This window comes from Leopardus geoffroyi, chromosome D2 (genome assembly GCF_018350155.1).
Source record: "Leopardus geoffroyi isolate Oge1 chromosome D2, O.geoffroyi_Oge1_pat1.0, whole genome shotgun sequence".
NCBI classification, from domain to species: Eukaryota; Metazoa; Chordata; class Mammalia; order Carnivora; family Felidae; genus Leopardus; species Leopardus geoffroyi.
The window spans coordinates 52,105,115-52,128,658 of record NC_059334.1 but is presented as its reverse complement, the minus strand read 5'-3'; the positions used below and the strand labels follow the sequence as shown (position 1 = coordinate 52,128,658).

Genomic DNA, 23,544 nt, shown 5'->3' with positions numbered 1-23,544 from the left:
TCTGTACTTGGCTTCCAACCCACACTCCTGGATTTTCCTTCTATGTCAATGACTGAACCTTTTCAGTTTCCTTTGCTGGTTCCTCCTCCTCTCTCTGATCTCTTGGTTTGCTCCAAGACTCCATCCTTGGTCCTCCACTCTTCACTATCTATATTCCCTCAGGTGATCTCATCCTGTCTCACAGTTTAAATACCTTCTATATGCTGAAGACTATCAAATATGTATCTCCAGCCAGACCTTTCCCTTGAATCATAGATTTGTATTTCCACCTGCCAACTTCCTTTCTTCTCTGAAATGATTAACTCAACATGTCCCAAACCAAACTCCCAATCCACCCCTCCCCCAGAGCTGCTCCATCATTAGTCTTCCCTGTCCCAGTTAGTGACAACTCCATTATTACAGTTGCTCAGGTCCAGAATCTCAGGTCAGGGTCTGCTCTTCCTCTCATACTCTCAATCTAATCCACCAGCAAATCCTGCTGGATCTCCCTTCAAACTACATCCATCTCTTGCACCCTCTCTTGCACCCTCCGCTGCTACCATCTCTTACCTGGGTCACTGCAATTGCCTTCTAACTGTTCTCCCTGCTCCTACCTTTGCCTTGTGATGTACAGTGCATTCTCAACATGGTCATCAAAATGATTTAAAACAAAACCAGATCATGTCCATCCTGTAACCAAAACCTTGCAGTGGTTCCCCACTTCACTCAGAGTAAAAGATAACGTTTTTTACAGTGGCCTATGTGGCCCCTAGGCTCCCATTGTCTCTCTGCCCTCATCTCCCACTATCTTCTCCCTCCCTCACTGTTCTCTGGCCACACTGGTCTCCTTGCTGTTCCTCAAACAAGTTTCAGGAGCACTCCTGACTTAGGTCCTTTGCACTGGCTTCTCCCTTTATCTGGAACAGGCCTGCTTTCCCTAGATTTATACACGGCTAACTCCCTCATGGCCATTAATTCTTTGCTCAAAGCTTACCTTCTCAACAAGGCCTATCCTCACCATTGTAATTAAAATTGCAATCTGTCCCTCTCTTCACACTCCTGATCTCCCTCACCTGCAGCACCCCCTCCTTTTTCCCCTTTGTACTTTCTAGTATACCATATAAGTTATTTATTATACAGTTTGTCTGTCTCTCCCCACAAAAATATTAATCCTACAAGGGTAAAAATCTTAATCTATTTTGCCCACTAACGGACCTCAAGCACCTAGTACGGTGCCTGAACACAGCCGGCATTCAGTAAATATTTGAATGAATGATTCCTCATAGAGTACTCCATCTTCCTTCTACCTTCTATATCCGGTAGAAATAATTTTAAATTTTCTAGTAGGCACAAGAACAAAAGTATTTTACATGTTTTGTGTAAAAGTAATTCTAATAAGGTTAATGCATTAAAATATTTAACAATGCGCTTGTTTAGTAATCTGAATTTCCTTGACAATAAGGTTCCATTTCATGGGAAAGTATTCATACTGTTGCAGTGTTCCATTTAAGTAAAACTTAAAATTCCTTTCCTCAGGTGTACCAGCAAAATCCCAAGTGCTCAACAGCCACATGTGGCTAATGACTACCAGACTCTACAGCATGGACACAGACTTGTCCAGGCCTCCTGCACAACTGCCATACCCCTTCATCTCCCTCCTATGTTAAGACTCCCTTTCTCCTTGGTTTAGGCACCAGCACATCCTCCAGCAGCCTCCTGAGAAAGTATGTAGGAGAAAAAATTGATACCTGTGTAACAGACACAATGTTACCTACTGAAGAAGGCTTGATCCCTCTTTCTTCTTGCTAACAAAATATGATTATGTTCTGGCAGCAATATGTCCAGCCTTAGGCATAAATGAGAATTTACTAAGGCACCTGTAGACCCCCCCCTGGCCCCCACCCCCAACTCCTTTACCGAGGGTTTGCATGTTTCCTAGTGTTGAAGCTGCTGAGGGTACCCTTTGGTGAAGATCTTCTGCCTGCCAGCTCATTCTCTTGGGTCTGCTGGACCATCACTACCATCAATCTGCTTTCCAATTCCCATCATTTCTCATCCTTTCAACAAGCATTTACTGAGAATGTATTGCGTTCCAGGAGTTATCCTGAGGTGTCAAGAATACTGAAGTTTTTGTTCTTATCATTTCTGTGAGTTTACATCTTTAAAGTTATTCCTTTGTAGAATAATTTTAGTGGGATAGGAGGGAAAAAAATCTATAAAGGATATCATTAGATAAACTGACAAAACTGGAATATGGAGGATAGATTAAAATATTATGCCCCTGTAAGCACACTGTGGTTATGCAGTGTGCATAATATCTCTAGTCTTAGGAAATACATACTAAAGTAGTTAGGGGTAAGGGGCCATGAGGTATGTAACTTACTCTCAAATTCAGAAAAAAACAGAGCAGGCATGCATGCACGCACACGATAAAGCAAATGAGATAAAATGTTAACAACAGACTAACCTGGGTAAAGAGAGTACAAGTGCTCCTTGTACTACTTTTGGGAACTTTTTGTTTTAAATTTTTTCCAAATAAAAATGTAGAAAAAAAAATGTGCTATCATACTTTAGCCACGGGAGTACATTTGATTAAATGGTGACTGGAGTCCTTTGGGTATCTAACAGTCAAAACCAAAAGTTAATTTTTCTTCCAACACAGCACTTTAAAATGGAGTAGGTAATAATTAACTTTTGACACAGTTTTTGATAAAAGCATCAGGAAAAAATTTTAGAGAAAGAGTTTGCCCTATTCTTCTCTGAATGACTTAAATCAGGGTTTCCTGACCCCTGTACTGTTGACATTTTGGGTTGACTCTCTGGTGTGGGAGGAGACTGTCCTATGAATCACAGGATGCTCAGTAGTGTCCAGCCTCCCTAGCCTCTACCTACTAGATGCCAGCAGCACCCACCCAGTCCTGACAATCAAAAATATCTCCAGACATTGCTAAAAGTACACCAGGGGTGGGGGTGGGGGGAAAAACCATTGGTGCTTGAGAAGCACTGGTGTAAATCCAAGTAGGAGAAGCCCTGCTCAGGACTACAGGCCACAGTACAAGAGTGTATCAGAAACATCTGGAAGGTTTGCTAATTAAAATGGGCTCCCCTTTCCAGTTTCCATTTCAGCAGGTCTGAGGGGGGACCAGTCACTATCGTTTCCAACAAGATACTAATGGTTTGGGGACCACACTTTGAAAACCACTAGGCTTGACATTTACTGATAGATAAATTACTCCCAACTACAGACACGACAATAAAATTTAAAAAAGTCTTGGGGCGGCTCAGTCGGGAAAGTGTCCGACTTCGGCTCAGGTCATGATCTCGTGGTTTGTGAGTTCGAGCCCCGCGTCTTGAACTGTCAAGCTGACAGCTCAGAGCCTGGATCCTGCTTCGGATTCTGTGTTTCCCTCTCTCTGCCCCTCCCATGCTCATGCTCATGCTCATGCTCTGTCTCTCAATAATAAATAAAGGTTTAAAGAATTTTTTTTTAATTTTAAAAAGTCTGAGAAGACTTGCAAATCCAGATTTACAGAATGATGGCAAACATCACACAGATCATGAGGGTTACAGAAGGGCTATTTAGGGAGTATCTAGTACTGTTTTTAGATGTGTGCTTCCCTAAGATCACACAGGCAATCTGTGGTGGAGTTAGGGCAGGAAAAATAGGAAGAAAATGGGTTAGGTGGTAAGGACACTGGGCTTGGGAAAGGACATTTGAGTTTGCTGAAGCCCTAGGAAAAGCTATGTCACTTCTGTAAGTTTCAATTTCTTCATCTGGGAAAAAAAAAAGAGTTTAGGATCTTATGGACTACTTCCAGCTTTAAAAATAAAGAATTATACCTCTTTTTAAAAAAAGTTTATTTGGGGGCGGGGCAGAGGGACAGGGAGAGAGAGAAACCCAGTGCAGGACTTGAACCAACGACGGTGAGATCATGACCTGAGCCGAAGCCAAGAGTCGGATGCTCAACCGACTGAGCCACCAAGACGCCCCTAGGATTACACTTCTTAAGTAAATGGTAGTCTAAGTTTACATAAATGTTTGTATACTTTTTGATATAATTAGAAAAGTAACAGTACCGAGGTCAGTTTCCCTCACTGTTAGGTCTGCCCTCCCTTCCACTACCATGTTGCTCAGTAAAAGTAGAGTATGTGTGGAATATTAAAACACCAAAAATAACTACATCTAAAGTAGCTATGAGATAAAGTTATAATTTTTAATTTGGAAATACATTTCTTAAGTATTTAATATACACAGCCTTATTTTTAACTTTCTCTTAATAAAATGCTTTAAAGTGAAACAAAATATTTTGAACGAAAATAAAAAAATTCATAAAACCTATATTAACTGAGTCAAGTGCCAACAAATATTATGATGCACAATAAAACATACTAAGAGTTTATATAATTTAAGTTAGACAAACTATAAAATACATTTACTTACCTCAACATTTCTAATGGATTTGTCTCATGCACTTGGTTGCCACACCTTGGACAATCATTGCTGTCTTCAAAGTGCTGGACAATACAAGTCTTACAGACTAAGAAGGAAGAAGATGTTAGGTTGAAACATATCATTTGAACTTAAATCAAATGTAATTAGAAACAGTCCTTAAAAACTGCCTACTATGGGTAGAATACTATTCTTTTACCAAATTTTATAAAACCTTAAAAAAATTTTTTAACACCCAAATAATAAAATAAATACCCAACTGAAATGAAGCTTACAGTCAACAACATAAAAAGTATATACTACTTTGCTGATTGCTTTTCTTAAATATATTCACAAACCAAATAATTTGTTCATATTACTATGAAAAAGCTGGTGCGTTTACGTAAACAACAGTTTTCTCATTTAAAGAAGGAAAAGAAGCATAAACTGGTAACTCTGCACTTCTTTCGAATGCAACATAAATAGTTCTTAATAAAACTTGAGAATTTTCAACACATTTGAAAATTCCCGGGACAGGTGGGGAGTTACAATGGAACTGCCGGCCGTGCCAGGGCCTGGTGAGTCTGTGCTCCCAAGTGCCCTAACTCGACGCAGCACAAAGTACAGGTAGTGGCATCAAGTCGGTACAAAGGCATGAGCGTTCAAGTGGAAGAACTGAGAAACGGACAGGTGTAAGTAAGATTTTAAATAAAAGTTCTAAACAAAGACAACAGAAATACGATTTGTGGATTTCTGGCCACAAATCCATATAGCCTATGTTTCCTCTAACAGTACAAATCTTTCTGGCTATGAATCTCTCTCACCTTTTCCCTAGGTTTCTATTACCTACTATGTCAACTGTTTTGCCCAAAAACCTTAAACATATTTATAGCACCTAAACTATAAAAAAAAAACAAAACTGATCTAATTCCCTGTCTCAATACCCCCTCCTCCATTTTATTACCCTGTATAATCTGAAATTCTTACCCAGTACAGATCAGCTCCCCCAGCTCCCTTTTTCAACTCCACTACAAACTACTACTTTCCCCCCTCCTCATGCCCCACACTAACTAAAAGAAGTAAAAAGTTTATGTAAACAATTGATCAAAAGTAAACACTAGGATTCCTCCCACTGAGATGAGGTCTGAAAATTCAAGCATCTCATACGTCGGTCAGGGCATCAATGGTCAAGGAAGAATTCTACTAGGTCTCTAATTTTAAAGTCCTTAGTACATATATAGAATGATATCTTGGTACTTCCTTTCACTTACTCATTGATTCAAAAGACACCGAATGCCACGCATCGTAGTAGGGAGTTGGGGATGCAAGGGCAAACAAAACAAAGCCCAGACCTTTACGGAGCTTGTATTTTCTTTGGACAGGCAAGCAAAGAATTTTAGTAATAAGTGATATTTATATATATAAAAAAAGTAGCTAGAGTGCTAAGAACTATCAGCTATTTTAGACAGAGTGGCCAGGGTATGGCTTTCTAAGAAGATGACATATGAGCAGATATTTTTTGTTAGGTAAGTACACCTGATTCCCATATTCTTCTTTTTCCCAGCATACAGCTATTAGGACAATACCTCTTCACTAAAATTCTCCCCAAATTTGGATGAGAAAAACAGTATCAAAAAACCTTAAAAATAAAAGAGCTTAGATATGAATACTTCCTCTGTCTTCCAAATCCCTTGGCCCCAAGAAGGTTCTAAATGTCTTTTAAAAAGTCAATGTTTGGGAAGAAAGGACTTTCTTGGTAAGCTACATTAAAGTGGAGAGCAGAGAAGCTGAATTCTTTCAAAGCTTGCTAGTATTTGCTCTTTTCCCAGGGACACAAGATAAGTCTCTGAAAGTTGGGAAAGAAGCAAAAAAAAAAAGACAGATAAGAGGCAAGAATGAAGAGTATTACAAAGCCTGATCCTATCCTAAATCTCTGATCCGACCCTGGAGCTCTGATCCTTGTGGTTCAAAAGGTTTATCAAACTCAAAGAGTTCAGGAATTCCTGGCTGTCTACCAGGAATGTCACATTTTATTTCTACTGAATGAGTGCTGTTTTAGAGGGATGCAGAAAGCCCCATCAGGAGGTGAATTTATTTTTCACACCAACATTTGAGATAAAGTATTTTATTCTACTCTTGAATACGAAGAAGAGGTTTCCACAGGCCAAGTTACCTGCCTACTCTGATGAATGGCAGCACAGAGACTTGAATCCAGGTTTTCTGATATGAAATCACAAATTTTAAGTCGAATTTTAAAGATTTTTTTTAACTTTACAGAGGAAAATACCAGGTGTACCAGGCACTACCCTAAATGCTTCAACCCTATTAATTAGGTAATATTATTAGGCCTCTTACAGCTGAAGAAATAGAGTAGAACTTTAGTATAATTTGGCAAAAATCATAGAGTCAGTAAGTGTGAAAAGCCAGGATTTGAGTCAAGAGCCATTTGCTTAACTAATGCATGTCTACATGATATAGTTTCTTCTGATTTTATTTCTATGGACCTATAATATATAGAAAAAGAATGCCTTACCACTTAATTTGGAAACCTTAAAAATGTCTATGTATAGAATCAGATCTCCTTTTAAGCTGAGTATTTTGCACAAACTAGCCCCTTTAATAGCTCATTTATTCCTTAAAAAAAAAACCTCTAGAAAATACATTTCCTACATGCTTTTAAAAATTGCTGAATAAAGCACAACCTTATATGAATTAGAACCTGAGAAAATCCAGGCCAGGATTTTAGCAAAACTGAAAAAAGTAAAGGGAGGATTTACTTTCCCTTAGATGCTTCAAAAATCCATCATTACAAAACTGACCTCTCTTAGTTTATAATTGTTTATATTAGGTGGAAAATACATTTTAAAAATATCTTAAAGATTTAATGCCAAGCTTTCTAATTAATTGCTCAACTGCTGTACTGGTTAAGTCAGCGAGTCTGAGAACGATGTTGAAAAAGTCCCGTCCCGTGGTTAAGACTGTGTATGGAGACCAACTAGAGTTTTTCACTCTCACCAGCCCCTCTATGGACAGATGCTCTAGCCACAAGAAACACCTGGGTGAGAAAGGGAATCAGGCTCAGCAAAGATATCCCCAGTTGGAAAACACTTAGAGCAACAAGCGCTAACATTTCCTGAGCCTAACCAAGTATCAGGCTCTGGGCTCAAGGCTGTGTGTGCATTACAGGATGGACTTTTACCACCCCTTTGGGCAAATGAGAAATGCAGCACTGGAGAGCCAGAGCAGAGCGGCTGTCCGCAGCTGGTCGGCTGCCTAGCGCAGACGACATCCATCCTCAGGCCGTGCAGCCCCAGGCCTAAAATCCAAGGCGCCACACACCAAATCTTAATGTCGGTAACACTTGGTCCTTGACATAAAGATTTCACTTAAGGCATTTAAGCGTTTTTTTAACTGATGCTTATATTTCGCCCAGCACAAATAGCCTTAAACTTCTGCCTAAAGCTTTCTAAGCAAAATTTTTCTTTTCACCGTTTCTTGTATTTGAACTAGGTTGTTGCACAAACAGAGTACAAATCATTGTATCATCTAAAGCTGTGGTTCTCAGGGTGCTTAGGTGGCTCAGTCAGTTAAGTGTTGGACTCTTGATTTCAGCTCGGGGCATATTCTCACACACAGTTGGTGGGTTGGAGCCCCACACTGGGCTCAGCACTGACAGCAGAGAGCCTGCTTGGGATTTTCTCTCTCTCTCTCTCTCTCTGTCTCTCTCTCTCTGCCCTTCCCCTGCTTGTGCACACCTGTGCTCACTCTCAAAGAAATAAACATTAAAATTTTTTTTAAGAAAGAGCAGTGGTTCTTTTTTCTGGGGTATGTATCTATGTATATATGCGTCTGTATGTACATGTATGTGTGTATTGTATGCATGCATAATATGTATAATATGCATGCATAATATGCATACATATGAATATGAACCATAAAAAAGAATGAAATCTTGCCCTTGGCAACAATATGGATGGACCTACATGGTTAGTGAAATAAGTCAGAGAAAACCAAATTCCACTTATATGTGTAATCTAAAAAGAAAAAAGGGAACAAATAAAACAAAGAGATTGATAGAGAACAAACTAATAGTTGTTAGTTTGTTAGAAGGGGATGAATATTGGGGGGGGATGCATGAAACAGTTAAAAGCGATTAAGGGCTACAATCTTCCAGTTATAACATAAATAAGACATGGGCTGTAAGGTAGATTATAGGGAATATGTTTATATAATATGGTAATATATATAGTAATGTATATATAGTACAGTAATATATATAGTAATACAGTCAATATTACTGTGTCAACTTTATATGGTGACAGATAGTAACTAGGCTTATTGTGTTGACCATTTTGTAATGTAGGTAAATATAAAATCACTATGTTGTATACCTGAAACGAATATAATATTGTATGTCAATTATTCTTCAATAAGAATACTTTTTTTTTTTTAAGTAGTGGTTCTCAAATCACCACAATCACCAGTGAGATTTTTTTAAAAGATAGATTGGTGGACCATATGCAAGACCAATTAAGCCTGAATCTCTGTGAGATTAGCACCAGAGATTTTAACCTTGCAAAGCTCTCTCACTGAGGCAGCCAAAAAACAACTAGGAAATCCTGACCAAGGATTCATTCGGAAGTTACTTTCTTATTCACCATAAGGAAATCACTGTCACAGGACAAAACATAGTCAAAAGAATGTGGGATTAATTCACTCTCCCCATAATGCAGATCCACTTGAGAACCAGGTAGTATACAACACACTTGTTCTAGATAAAAATGGTCTTGCAGCAGACTGCCTGGAGCTGAGTCCCAGTTCTCTCATTTGGCAAATTACTTGCTTTGCATTTCTATGTACGAGGAAGACAGCAAAGGTTCCTATCTCACAGGGTTCTTGTGAAGATTAAATGAGATAATATATGCAAAGTATGGAAATGCGTGGCAGAGAGCTTGTAAATATTCAGTACATGTGAGCTACCACTATACATTGATCAGTGGATGAACATAAAATGAGGAGGAGGAGAATCAGAGTAATTGAATATTGAACGGCATCAGTTTCATGTGTCCATCTTAAATACCAGATGACCTTGCTAACGAAACTTGAAATGTCTATCATGTATTGGGATCAATCCTCTGCAGCCATTTCCACCCTAGAGAGTCTTGCGATTCAGGTATGATATTTATGACACACTCCTTCACCTGAATGGGAACTGCCTATCTCTGCATGTGTGGTATTTCTTTTTCTGGGGTGGAGGTTCCAAGATTTACCAACATTTCTCCACTACACATTCCTTCCTTAACTTTATATGTTTAATGTAATTCCAGCACAGCCCCATTTGCCTAGGCCTTACCTTGTTCTGTCTCTTCCCAATCACTTTGCACATACCTGCTCTGAAGCACTGTCATCTGTTGATTTCACAGTTTATTCAAGGGCTATCTATTTTACTTTATTTTCAAATTCTTGAGGGAGAGAGTTCTTCACAACAGGTACAAGGACCATTTGTTGTCGCTATCTTAGATATATGGTCCACCCACATCTCTTATGTATCACAGAGGGCTAGCTTCCCAGCTTTGATGACACAAACTAATCTGCACAAATTTCTCTTCTTGAGCAGAGTCTGCTATCACTGATAATAAAACAATAATATTCTTTTCTCTCATGTCCTTGGTGTAGTCATTCATTAGTAATGCCCTGTTTATTGAACATGATCAAATGCTGACTTCCTTTGTTAAAATCATCTGAATGCGTTAGTTTTATCTGTTAACACAGAAGCATGTTTTTTCTAGTTTCCTTAAACACATCACTATCTTTATATGCCCTTCTTGATAGCACTCATTTGATACTTTTTGCCTTTGAAAAATTTATCTATTATCTGCTAACAGTCTGGAAGTAAACCATGGTCATCTGCAAAGAGAAGAGGCACCAGTTTCCTGCTTTTGATGTATACTCTTATGTGTGAAACTGACAGTTTTTAAAAAATTTTCCAGAGTATCTGCCATTTGCTTCCATGAGATGGTATCTTCTGGTTTTACTTCCATAAGGAACTAATAAACATCTTTATTTCTCTCATGTCATACATAGCATATTTCTTTCAAAGGCCTACATGAGTTGTGGTTTCATGGTGAACACTAAGGACAGCATTCCTTTCTACTGAGCAGAATGCTTTATTATTATTATTATTATTATTATTATTATTATTATTATTATCTGGCCAGGACAGAAGAACAGGTAGCAAAAAGAATTTTCTGAACAGGATCAGGATAGAGTCTTGGGATTTAAGCATGGTAGGGGGATCTCAGACCAAGTAGTCCAGGAGACCAAAAGGTCCAGAAAGGCTAGAAAGAGAACCCCACTTCCACAGAAAGGTTTAAGGAGTCAAGTAGGACTCCAAGGTCAGGGTAGAGTCTGGTAGTTCAGTCAGTGCAGCACTGCCCTCGTCTCCCTCCTTATCCATATAAATTTCGTGATCAATCAAAATAATTATACTTCCTCATTCATGCCCTTGAATAGCTCTGCTCTCTTCTACTTCAGTTCTTTTGCCTCTCTTTTTCGACATACTTGGTTCATTTAAACTATTATACCCCCACAAAATCCACCTCTCTACATACTCTGCTTCTACAGGATTACAGTGGGACACTGTGGGACAAACACACGCACCATGCTGACTGGTCTCTCCCCTTAAACTCATGACCGTGAACGTCAGTGGGTCGTGCATCTGCCCCAAGTCCGTTACACTCTTTGCTAATACTTCATAACTTCTCCTCTGCTCAAATCCCCAACATTTCCTCCCCCATCCTCACTATCCACCAATGGCCTCACTTCCTTTTTACTGAAAGCAAAAGGGAAAGAAAAAAAAACAAAACTGAAAGAGTTCATACCACATCTGTTTACTTACTAGCATCTTTACTTTCTGCTCTTGCCTGTTTCCAAACATTCACGTGTCTGTCTCACGCCAGTCTCTGCCTGTGGACTAGATCCCCTCCCAGTGGTCCAAGAACACTGCTCCAGTGCGTCTCCCCTTTCACCTACATTAGTCTTTGCTGAGATTCCCATCAACATGCAAACATATTATTTCTCCACCTTAAAAAAAAACCCCACAAACTTCTGTTGACTCTACTTCCCTTGTGAGCCGTCACTCCATTTGAGAGGTACCACCCTTCTTCTCCCCAGTTCCTCTCTTCCCGATTTTTTTCACCTTTTCTTTACCTTCATGAAGGTTAAATACTTACATAATCATACTACAATCATCAAAACCAGGGAGTTAAGGAATTTCCATCCTTTCACATCTATCCAGACTTTTACTCCTGACCCCTCCACTGAAACTGCTTGATGAGATGATCTGTGACCTCCAGGTAGCCAAACCTAGAGGTCTACACTTCAGTCCTGTCTACCTCAACCCTGCTGACTCAGCTGACTCCTCCTCCTCCAGGTGACGTGCAGTCTTCCTCCTACCTCAGGCCTCCTCTTCTCCTTCTCAGCGTCCCCGGGTCAGTCCTTGCTCTTCTTATCTACCCTCCGTCCCTCGGTGCTTCCATTGTTTACATACATCTATATGCTGAAAATCTCTGGACTCCTATGTCCACCTCCCAACTCGGTATCTCTGGATGTCTCACGGCAGTCCCTCACAGCTTTTTGTTCAATTTCCAAAAAACAACCACTTGATCTCCCACCCTCAGTTTGTCCTACATGCTTTAGTGACATCTTTATCCTTCAAGTTTCTCAGGCCAAAAACCTTGAAGATATCCTTAATTTCTTTTTCTTGTATGACCCGCCGTTAGTTCATTAGCAAATCTGGCTCTGCCCCATTGGTGCAAGCCATCACCACCTCTTGCCTGGCTTATTTGCAATCATTCCTAACGGGTCCATTTTCAACAGGAGTCTGAGTAATGCTCTTAAACATTGTTAGATCATGTTATTTCTCTACTCAAAAACTCTGCCTGAGGGGCGCCTGGGTGGCGCAGTCGGTTAAGCGTCCGACTTCAGCCAGGTCACGATCTCGCGGTCCGTGAGTTCGAGCCCTGCGTCAGGCTCTGGGCTGATGGCTCAGAGCCTGGAGGCTGTTTCCGATTCTGTGTCTCCCTCTCTCTCTGCCCCTCCCCCGTTCATGCTCTGTCTCTCTCTGTCCCCCCAAAAATAAATAAACGTTGAAAAATAAAAAAATAAAAAAAAAAAAACAAAAACAACTCTGCCTGAAATGGGTCTTGTTCTTCTCAGAGTAAAAGCCAAACTTCTTAAAGTGGCTCTACAAGAACCGTGCACTGTGCCTGTGGCCCACATCCACCCCCTTACCTTCCTCAACTCTCCTTTACCCACTGCCATGTGGCCACACTGGCCTCCTGACCATTTCTCAACATGGCAGGCACACGCCTGCCTCAAAGCCTTCGCTCTTGCTCTTCCTCTACCTGAAATAGTCTCTCCTCGGATATGTGATTGGCTAACTCCTTCACCTCCTTGTCCATTCAAATGCCACTTTCCTTTTTTTAAATTTTTTTAAATGTTTGTTTATTTTTGACGGGGGGGGGGGAGGGGAGACAGGGAAAGGGGGACGGAGAGAAAGCACACACACACAAGTGAGGGAGAGGCAGACAGAAAGGGACACACAGAATCTGAGCTGTCAGCACAGAGCCTGACACAGGGCTCAAACTCATGAACTCATGAACTCATGAACTGTGAGATTGTGACCTGAGGCGAAGTCAGACGCTTAACACTGAGCCACCCACGCACCCTTAAATGTCTAAATGTTACTTTCTTAATGAGGTCTACCCTGAACACAGGTTTATTTATTTATTTTTTTTGAGAGAGAGAGAGAGAGAGAGAGAGGGAAAGAGAGAGAGCGAAAGAAAAAGGGTCAGAGAGAGGGAGAGAGAGAGAAAGACAGAGAGGGAGAGACAATCTGAAGTAGGCTCCACACACAGAGTGGGGCCCAACATCGATGGGGCTTGATCTCACAACCATGAGATCATGACCTGAGCCTAAATCAAGAGTCAGATGCTCAACGACTGAGTCACCCAGGTGCCCTCAGGCTTATTTTAAATTGTAACATGTCACTGCCCAATTCCCTTTACCCAGTTTGACTTCCCTTTTTTCTAGAGCACTTACCACCTCCTACCACTATACACTATGACTTACCTATTGCCTACTACGCTGCCTGATGTGTCCCAGGTGCCCAAACAGTACCTGGAGGAGGAGGAGCTCGGTAAATATTTGTGAAATAAAGGAGGACACAAGGGTTAGGAATAATAAAGGGAGCCAGGATTTTAGGGCCTATGGTGTCCTATTGTAGTCAAGTCAGAAATCAGCCTACATACTTAACTAGAGCAAGGGAAGAGATTCTGAGTTTACTAGTGATTTTTTTTTGACAATTAAAAAGAGTTCATTCAACAGAAATTAAAATCTATTTTAGTTTTCTAAAATACAATGATCATTTTCTGTTAACTGAATAAAGAAATGTCAGCAGTTGAACATTCTGAGAGAACAAAGCTTTGTCTATCGGTTTTAAATTTTTTGATACAATATAGTAGCCTGGTAAAAACCAATCGGGGCGCCTGGGTGGCTCAGTCGGTTAAGCATCTGACTTCGGCTCAGGTCATGATCTCACAGTTCGTGGACTCGAGCCAAGCTCAGAGCCTGGAGCCTGCTTTGGATTCTGTGTCTCCCTCTCTCTTTGCCCCTCTCCCACTCATTCTCTCTCTCTCTCTCTAATGAAGAAACTTAAAAAAAAACCAGTATGTTATAAAAAATTAGTAGTTATGAAAAGTCTTCAAAGTATCCAAATAGAAATTGTCTTCTGCCTTGTCTACATGTTTGGACTGTACTTACTCATAATGGTTACATTCAACCATTGTGTTCGACTCTTAAACATACCAGTACACTAACCATGATTTCTAACTCTGAATACTTACTTATTTTAGGGTACATATTTTTTTTTTTCAATCTGTCACTGATCACAAACGATTATGACCTAGATATAATTTATTTTCAGAAGGCAATATAAGACAATTTCATTTTTAAATTTGTTACCCCTAGTTTTGTCTTTTAGTGTCCACTATGATGCTCTGCTCAACTGTTTAAACATTCTTTATTATCTCATGCACAGTTTCAAAAGCTAAAAGAACCATAAATTTAATGATTTTTCTTTAGCATTATTGCTAGTAACACCTAGATTAAGACCTGTAATTATTTTCTTATTTAAAAAGAATCATCAAAATGAACACTATAATCACTTTCATAAATGAATGTCTAGTTTCTGCCAAAATATTGTTTGAAACATGTAACATCAGTATACCATTGACCTCACCTCATTTCTAGTACAATCCTGAAACACTGTACATGCAACCTGTTGAGACTTTAAATATAATTCCTAATTAGGTCTTTGATTTTTATTCTAAGAAAAAGTCTTGCCTCAAAAAATTGAAATTTATAAAGAATACCTTATTGGAAAGTTCAATTTATATCTTTCCTTCAATATAATGGCTATTTAATATTAATAAGTTAATAAATTCAGATCATGATTGGGTACATAATGACAGGTATACTGTCATGCAAACATAGTTGGGAGAGCCGTGTGTGTGAGCTCACATGCACGCGTGTGCGCGCTCTCTCTCTGTATATACGTATATTTAAATTCATCTCTTTGCTTAAAGAAGCTTCAGAAACAAAGCCAAGCAGAAAGAAGAAAAAATAAAATTATGAAAATATCATAATTTATTATGAAGATATGCCAGAGTCAGATGTCCAGGATTCCAAACCCAGCTCCAGCATTTATCAGCTTCGTTACTTAACCTTTCTGAGTCCTATTTCTGTGAAAAACACTGTGATAAAATCTGAAATACTCTCCCCTCAACCGTTCTCACAGCTTGCTCTTTTCTATTATTTTGGTCTCTGTTCAAATGGTAAGTCCCAAGAAAGACCTTTCTCTGTTTTATTGTTTCTCATAGCTGTTGTTATACATAGCATCTGAAATTATGCTGTTTACTTGCTTATTGTCTGTCTCTCCAATTAGAACAGAAGTTCCAGGAGGGTGCAGACTAGGTCTGTCTTGTTTATTGCTGTGTTTCCACTGGCTAGAATAATGATTGGCACAACGTAGGTGCTAATAAACATCTGTTGAATGATTAAATAATACCACCTAACTTGAGGGGTTCTCGGGAAGACTGAATAAGATAATAAATGTAAAGCTCATGACCCCAAATACAACAAACACTCAATAAATAATAGCCATTAGCTTAATCTTTTACTAGCATTTATTTTAATTATGGTGTGATTTAATTGCAGTATGATTACAGACTGCCTAGTTGAAGTATGCTAGTATTATAAAAGTCTGGTCATGAGCTGTGCTTTTCAAACTAGCACATCACAGAATCACCTGAAAGCTTGTTATTACACAGATTTCTGGCCTTGTCCCCAGAGATTTTGATTCAGCAGGTCTACGGTAAGGCCCAAGAATTTGCACTTTTAACAAGTTCCCAGGTGATGTTGTTGCTGGCAGATGGAGACTGCGCTTTGGATATAGCAAGTGGATGTAGCCTAAGATTTTTAAACATCGAGTATGAACATATCAAGAAATCTCTGTACCTTAAAGTACTTATATATTTATGATACTTGTTCAAAAACAATAAATGGTTGGTTATACTTAAATTTTACCACCTTCTGATTGTGTTGTTCCTTCATTTTTACTTATTACCACATAAAATCACCAAGTCCCTTAACTGTCACATCAACTATACTTAATTATCAATTAACCCTTCTTCTTTGCATAAGTTAAAAACTAAGTACAACAACACTTTTCCAAAGAATTTGTCCTCTGTGCAGGGATTACTGCCACAATCTCTGAAAGGGCACAAAGAAGAAAGCTTTCCTTTCCTGTACCACAGATTTCTATGTCTATAACCCTCTTTTTCTCCTGGGGAAAGAATCATCACTCTTACAGGGGCCGCTAACCACAAGAGAGTTAAGAACCAATGCACGGTATTCTCCACATTTTAGCTGCCGGAACAAAGCTCCTTTGTTCTTAGTTGAAGTGAAAAGTCTTTAATTTTAAGTCAACAACCTATACAGCCACAAGCAAATACACCCTAAGCAACCTCAAAAAGTTTCTGAGGATCCTGGTGCAAGAGACAGAGCATCCTTTAATCTAGAACTGCCAATCTCTGGTCCCCAATCCAGTGTCTCTCTCTCCCTAAGACCCACGAGGCTTCCCCCTAGATTGTAGAAGACCGTTTTTCAAAATATGTAATTCCTAATTGACATTGCCTACATGCCTTTCAAGCTACCTATTACTGCGTATGAATCTCTGAAAGAAAAAACACAATAAAATAATCAACAAATTGGCCATTTATTTATTCATTTAATCCTTTATCAAGCACCTAAGTACCAGGCACTAAGGTACACGTAACCCAAAGCTACCTATGGTAGCAAGTCGGTGGCATATCTTGGAGGAGATGAGTTTTAAAGGATGTGCATCTGCTCACTGGGCATATGGGTGAAGTGCATTCTAAAGCAGAGCACACTGCTGAACCAAGTATGTGCATGTATGTGCAGTAGGCAGTGAGGGAGGAAGATGTGGGCATGGCTAAGTAGTTTCAATTTATCCCGAGGCACCTGGCTATCTCTAAGAAATTCTGGGTCAGCTGATGAGTGAGCAGTGAAGACAGTAAACTGTTTAAATGATCATGCTTTGACACAGGGTAGAAGTGGGTTGCAGAGACTTTGGGCCGAAGTAATGAGGGCCTGAACAGTCACAGGGGGGTGGCAGTGAAGGGACAGATTTGAGAGGGATTAAAGAGAGAGACCAGACAGGACTTGGTCCCCATTCTGTTAGGGAGGGTAAACAGAGTCGAGTGTGGAGCTTATTTCCTGCTGGAATAACTGAAGATCAGTATCCCATTCACTCATTTTTAGACATGCTGAGCTCCAGATGGCTTCAGGACATCCAGGTGGACACCAGGAGGATTTTGAAGCTCAGAAGAAAGGTTTATGCCAGAAATAAAGATTGGGAGACATCAGCACATGCAGCTGAAGTCCCAGAGTAGGTGAGCTCACATGGAAAAGAAAAAGATCCAAATACACACGTAGAATTTTTTTCTTGGCTTATGAGAAGTTTGCTTGATAGAGTTTAAGTTCTAAATCAATCTTTTTTTTTTTTTTTTACCACTCTACTCCAGTGGCTAGCAAAGTGACTGACAACTAAATATTTTAAATAATTCAATAATTATTTGGAGGGACGTTTACTTCCTTAAGTTTTGGGTTATTAAAATGATCTCATAGATCTGCAACCATGGTTAATGTGGATTTAGCTCATCTAGCATGAAGTGACCAAAGATAAAACTCATTTGTGTGTTAATTTCCACCTAATTTAAAAAATTTATCTTTTTATCAAGTGTCCTTGGCCTGCTTTAGAGAAGTGGTGTTAGTAGGTGAGGTACAAACCTACTTAAAAATGGGGGCTTTTGTAAGCTTTGTCTGTCTGTTTGTTTTGGCAATTCCTTGCCCAGAGCCTGGGACACAGCCTGCCCTGTCACCTCTGCCTCCCACCTCCTTCTAACTGGCTTGCCCCTTTCTCTTTCTTCCACACAGCTGGCGTGCTAACATCGAGGGCTGCTGCAGTCACTTATCATGCTGGTTCTGTTGGCCCTTCTTTCTACATCAATAGGGAAGCCGGGCAGTGTTAGCTCCAGAACTTACTGGGAGAATGGGAGAGCATCAACCTATCTGGTCTGAGGAGGAGAGACAAAGAGGTGAAATGCATTTGCACAGTATCCCAAAGGAAAAAAGTAACTTCATGTATCCATGTGACAGCGGGGAGCATCATGCATGATTCCCCACCTCCCACCCTGCTGCATGCATTTCTACCGCAGCCAGGCCCAAGCTTACTCACATCTCTGCCTGAGAAGGCCAGGGCCTATGGCTTTAGGAATTTCAAAAAACACTCTAGTTTCTTATCTTGCATGCCATTCTGCTGCAATATCCCGACACATACCTGCTATTATATCATTCCGTTTCATTAGTTTCACTGCACTTATCAGCATCCAAATTTCATATATTTCTTAACTTGATTACTCTGTCCTTCCTCATTTGACCAGAAAGTCCAGAAGGGCAGATTCCATGTCTGGTTTTACTCATCAACGGTAAAGCTCCATTTATATATTTTAATTTTCAAAATTCAAGTAAGACCAGAATCTTATATCATGAATTTTCATAGTAAGAACTATTTTTTTACCCATTCTTTACTTAAAGAATCACAAAATCATAGTCTTTGTACAGAGTTATTTTAATAAGATATTCTTTCTATATTCTATCAGTCAAGATAAAAAATATGATGATGTACTGCGGCGTCACTTAACATTTCTCACTTTCCTCCTGTCCCATTTGGCCATCTTACTTTTATATTTTATACTATCTCAAATCACAGCATCATTATATCTGACCCATATTATACATTAGAAAACTGGGTAAGGGCGTCTGGGTGGCTCAGCCAGTTGAGCGTCCGACTTCGGCTCAGGTCATGATATCACGGTTCGTGGGTTTGAGCCCCGCGTCGGGCTCTGTGCTGACAGCTCGGAGCCTGGAGCCTGCTTCGGATTCTGTGTCTCCCTCTCTCTGACCCTCCCCCTGTTCATGCTCTGTCTTTCTCTGTCTCAAAAATGAATAAATATTTAAAAAAAATTAAAAAAAAAAAGAAAACTGGGTAAGATCAAAGACCCAACCAATGACTGAGAAGCACTGAGTTGCAGTATTGTTTATCTTATCGTTACAAATAAGATACTCTGCAAATGGGATAGTTTTTGCCTACAAGCTCCAATATAAATACAAGCAAAATAGTACCCAGAAATCCAAGGACCAGAAAGTGAATAAAGATGAGTACTATAGGATCCTCAGCTCTCCAGAAACACTGGGTTGAGTATCTGACTCCATCATTTACTCTACTATTTGGTATTCTCTGCTGATGATAAAGGCCACATTTATGATTTATTTACCACTGTCTTTTAATCCCACTTCTGCCACATACATTCTCTTTCAGCAAAGGGGCTTGATGATGGCCAAGGAGTTTTTCAGGCCAGAATGACTTGTGCAGTTAAACTGTCACTTACCCCTTTAGACTTTAAACTGCTGTTGCAAACATAAACATAGCCCTTGCTTATAACATGACTGTTTATACTTCTGGAATCTTTTGTTTTCCATCTCAATTTAAAATTGGGATTTTATTATGTCCCAGAGAAAATTTTCTTTCAGAAAAACAGATATAAAATCTGCATTAGAAAGGCAGAAATTGGAGAATTTGTGCTTTCTTCTTATCTCCCAGATTTGGCAGTTTTTGCTGGAGAAATCCAAATATGAAAATAATGCACAAATGTTAGAAGAAGTAAAACAAAACAGACCGTGGACCACGTCCGGGTACCATGCTTGGTGTAGTGGGAAACATGTAAGTAGAAGATTGAGTCCTTGCCCTAGAGTATTCACATCCTATTGGCTCTTCCTCCAAAATACATCCACAATCCACTCTTCTCCGCCTCCACTGCACACCTCATTACCCTGGTTGAAGGCCCTATAATCTTTCAGCTGACATGCAGTGATAGCCTTCTGATTGCTGTTCTATAAACCTGCCAAGGGCATTCCCACCTCAAGGCCTTATACTTGCTTTTCCCTCCATCTAGAATGCTCTTCCCATATATACACAGAGCTCAATTCCTTCAGGTTCGTGTTCAAATGTCATCGTATCAAAGAGGCCAACCCTGACATTGTATATAAAATAACCCCATCTCTCCCATCCACAACCCTTCTTTATTTCTCTTCATAACATTTATCATTATCTTACATGGCACATATTTATTATTAGTTTCAGCTACTAGAATCTAAGCTTCTTGAGAGCCCAGATGTTTGACTATCCTGTTCACTGCGGTATCCTCTGTGTCCAGAATGGACAGTGCCTGGCACACAGTAGGTTTTCAATAAATATTTGTTCGATGACATTTAACTGGTAATTATTCAAGTTAAGTAATGATACAGGGCAACAGCAAATTAGTATTTCAAGACAGTTCATAGTTAATTGCTAATTGAATAGCATTGGCCAGTAATACCCAAAGGTAATACATATCTCCATCACTTGGAGAGGTTTTCCAAAATACACATACACAGACCTCACCACAACTGATTCGCCAAATCAGTCCAGGTGGAAATCTGAGCGTATGTATTTTATTTTATTTTATTTTTAATTTTTTTTAATGTTTATTTATTTCTGAGACAGAGAAAGACAGAGCATGAGTAGGGGAGGGGCAGAAAGAGAGGGAGACACAGAATCAGAAGCAGGCTCCAGGCTCCGAGCTGTCAGCGCAGAGCCCGACGTGGGGCTCGAACTCACCGCGAGATCATGACGTGGGCTGAAGTCGGATGCCTAACCGACTGAGCCACCCAGGCGCCCCTGAGCGTATGTATTTTAAACAGCTTCTTAGAATGATTCTATTTTGCTTTTATTGTGGTACACTATATATTACATAAAATTTGCCATTTTAACCATTTCCAGGTGATTCTCTATTTTGTACCTATCTAAAACTCCTGGTGTAGTATTATGTCAGTTCAGTAGCAGAAGAACAGGTGAAAGGGAGGATCTTAGAGCATACGCTTTGGAGTTGAATAAGGTTCACCACTCATTAGCTGTGACACTGGGCAAGTTACTTAACTCAAGGTTTCCACACCCACAAAATGAAGATAATCTCTATACTCTCTCTTTCCCAATATCCACTCCAGACTGTTTCAAGTAAAGCTAAAATGAAATCAAGTATATAAAATATATATAAATATATATATATATATATATATATATATATATATATATATATAATATAAAATAAAGTATCTACTTGGTGCACATAATAGGCATTAAACTAGAACTTACTAGAATTACTTTCACTGAAACAGGAAAACAATTTCATACGGGCAGAAACACAAAAAGTATGTGGAATCCTGGCATAAGTGGCTAGAACAATGAAACTTCTACTGATAGGCCAGGTGAGAAAGAAACTTGACAGGAGTTCCATAGACATGACCATATTAGAACAGAGGTTTTCAAACTTGATCATACTTCCAAATCACCTAGAGGGCTTATTGAACACAGATTGCTGGGCCCACTCCCAGACCTTTTGATTCAGTAATTCTGGAATGGGGCTTGTTAATGTGCATTTCTCATAAATTCCCAAGTGACACATAGGCTGCTGGTTTTTTGGTCAAAGGGTAGAAAATTTCAGTTCAACAAGACGAAGAAGTCCTAGAGATCGGCACGGCATACAGCCTATAGTTAATATTACTGTGTTGTATGCTTAAAATTTGCTGAGCATAGATTTTATATTCAGTGGTCATATCACAAAAAAATAATAACAAGAGCATGGGAGAAAACTTTTAGAGGAAATAGATAGGTTTATGACCTATGGTAATGATTTCATGGGTATATACTTATCTCTAAACTCATCAAGTTGCATACACTGAATATGTACAGCTTTTTGTAAGTCAACCATACAATAAAGTCTTAAAAAGCCAATGAATTAAAGAAAGCATACCCAAAGAAAACCTGTGAGATTAATTCCTGCAATATAATTTTTTTTAAGTCAAAAAGCTAAAATGGTTCGCTTTTCAAAAAACTATATCCAATAATATGTTTATGGTTTTTAGAACATGAAAATTAAACAAAAGTCAAGTATTACATAATAATACAAGAAAAATTTTATGCCCCTGGTATCTTAATGACAAATTCAATCCTGAAAATAGATTCAAAGTTAATTCTTGGAATACTTATTGTTTTGAAAGCTAAAATCTAGATAAAAACAAAATGTGGTGGTTTTAAAAGAACAAGTGTAGCCCATAACTTCTGAGGCATAAATGACAAAAAAGAATACTCACAGGTATGGAGGCATTCTGTCACTGTAGTTGGCTTGATCAGGTACCCTTTACAGATGTAGCAGGTGATATAAGGATTGAAATCTTTCACCAAGTGTTTCCTTTGGGTAGCCATTCGTGGTTAGCTAGGACTGGCTTTAGTAGTTCAGGCAAAGAGGGGTAGTAAGCGGACGAAGTCTGATCCCAGGAGCCGGCGTGGAGTTCCCAACTGGATGTCCTGAGGCATGAGAACTAACATCCAGATTTATCATGAGATCGCTGGTCATCACTCCTTTTGGTGGTTCTGCTTTCCCATATCTGTTTCCACAGTAATTTTAAAAAGATAAGAGAAAAAGAGTGTCAAATTCCTCATACGGTATTAATAACATATTAGCAGCAAGTGTTATATGCTCCAAATTGGGTGTATGGGTGAACAGAACACTTCATTCACTGTCACATTAATTTGTAAACCTGCTTTGGTGTCATTCAGGAAAATGACAAATTCATCCAATCCTGGAGCCTTAACTCTCAATTCTACAAGTGACACCCAAAGCGGTTAACTCCAGTTTTGATATCTTTACCTCTTCAGTAATGCAGTTTAACTACCTGCTTGACTTCTCTATTAGGAGTCCTTACCAATACAAGTTACAAGATTCAAAATTGAAATCATTATCCTATCAAAATGCTTCCTATTTCCATTTTGTACCCTGCATCCAGTCAGTGAAATCAAGTTGATGTCCTTTTCCGTTCCATCCATAGCCCCCCTATTTGAATATTACCTCTCCACTTGCAGTCCATCTTACATTCTACCAGATTTATTTTATTCTATCACATTCAGGTCCTCTTTTCAAAGATTGTCAGTGTTCCCTCTTTACAGACAGACATTTACATTCTTTAGCTTTTCATACAAGACCTTCACCACAGGCTGACCTTAGCATACCCTTCAACACTTTTCTTCAGGCAAAGTGAAAGGATCTCTCATAGTCCATTTTGCAGGCTCTATATACCCACTGTCCAACAAGCCCTTCCTCTCCTCTAAATACTACCTGTATCCTTGGAAACCCTTCTCCAAAGTTATGCTCAGTGTACTCTCTTCTCGGGTTTAACCCTTACTACTCTCGTATTACATCTTTCTTTTAATTTATAGTTCCATTCATTCTTTATCTCCTCTATTAGACTGCAAATTCTTTGATAGAAACTGGTCACATTTAGTAAATGTATAACTTGGGCAATGTTATTTATCCTCTCTAAATCTCAGTTTTCAAACT

General features: G+C 39.3%; 1 protein-coding gene across 7 annotated transcripts in view; it reads right to left on the bottom strand.

Annotated features, from left to right (window-relative positions):
• The window catches only part of PCGF5 (polycomb group ring finger 5), a 125,624-nt gene that overhangs the window by 47,718 nt on the left and 54,362 nt on the right, over positions 1-23,544 (bottom strand). For all 7 annotated transcript variants that reach the window (XM_045438185.1, XM_045438187.1, XM_045438181.1 and 4 more), the window contains exons 2-3: positions 22,301-22,594; positions 4,421-4,517 (exon numbers count right to left, since the gene is read on the bottom strand). In XM_045438185.1, coding sequence (XP_045294141.1) covers positions 4,421-4,517; positions 22,301-22,412 — 209 coding nt within the window. In that variant the 5' untranslated portion in view covers positions 22,413-22,594. The remainder of the gene's footprint in view (positions 1-4,420; positions 4,518-22,300; positions 22,595-23,544) is intronic.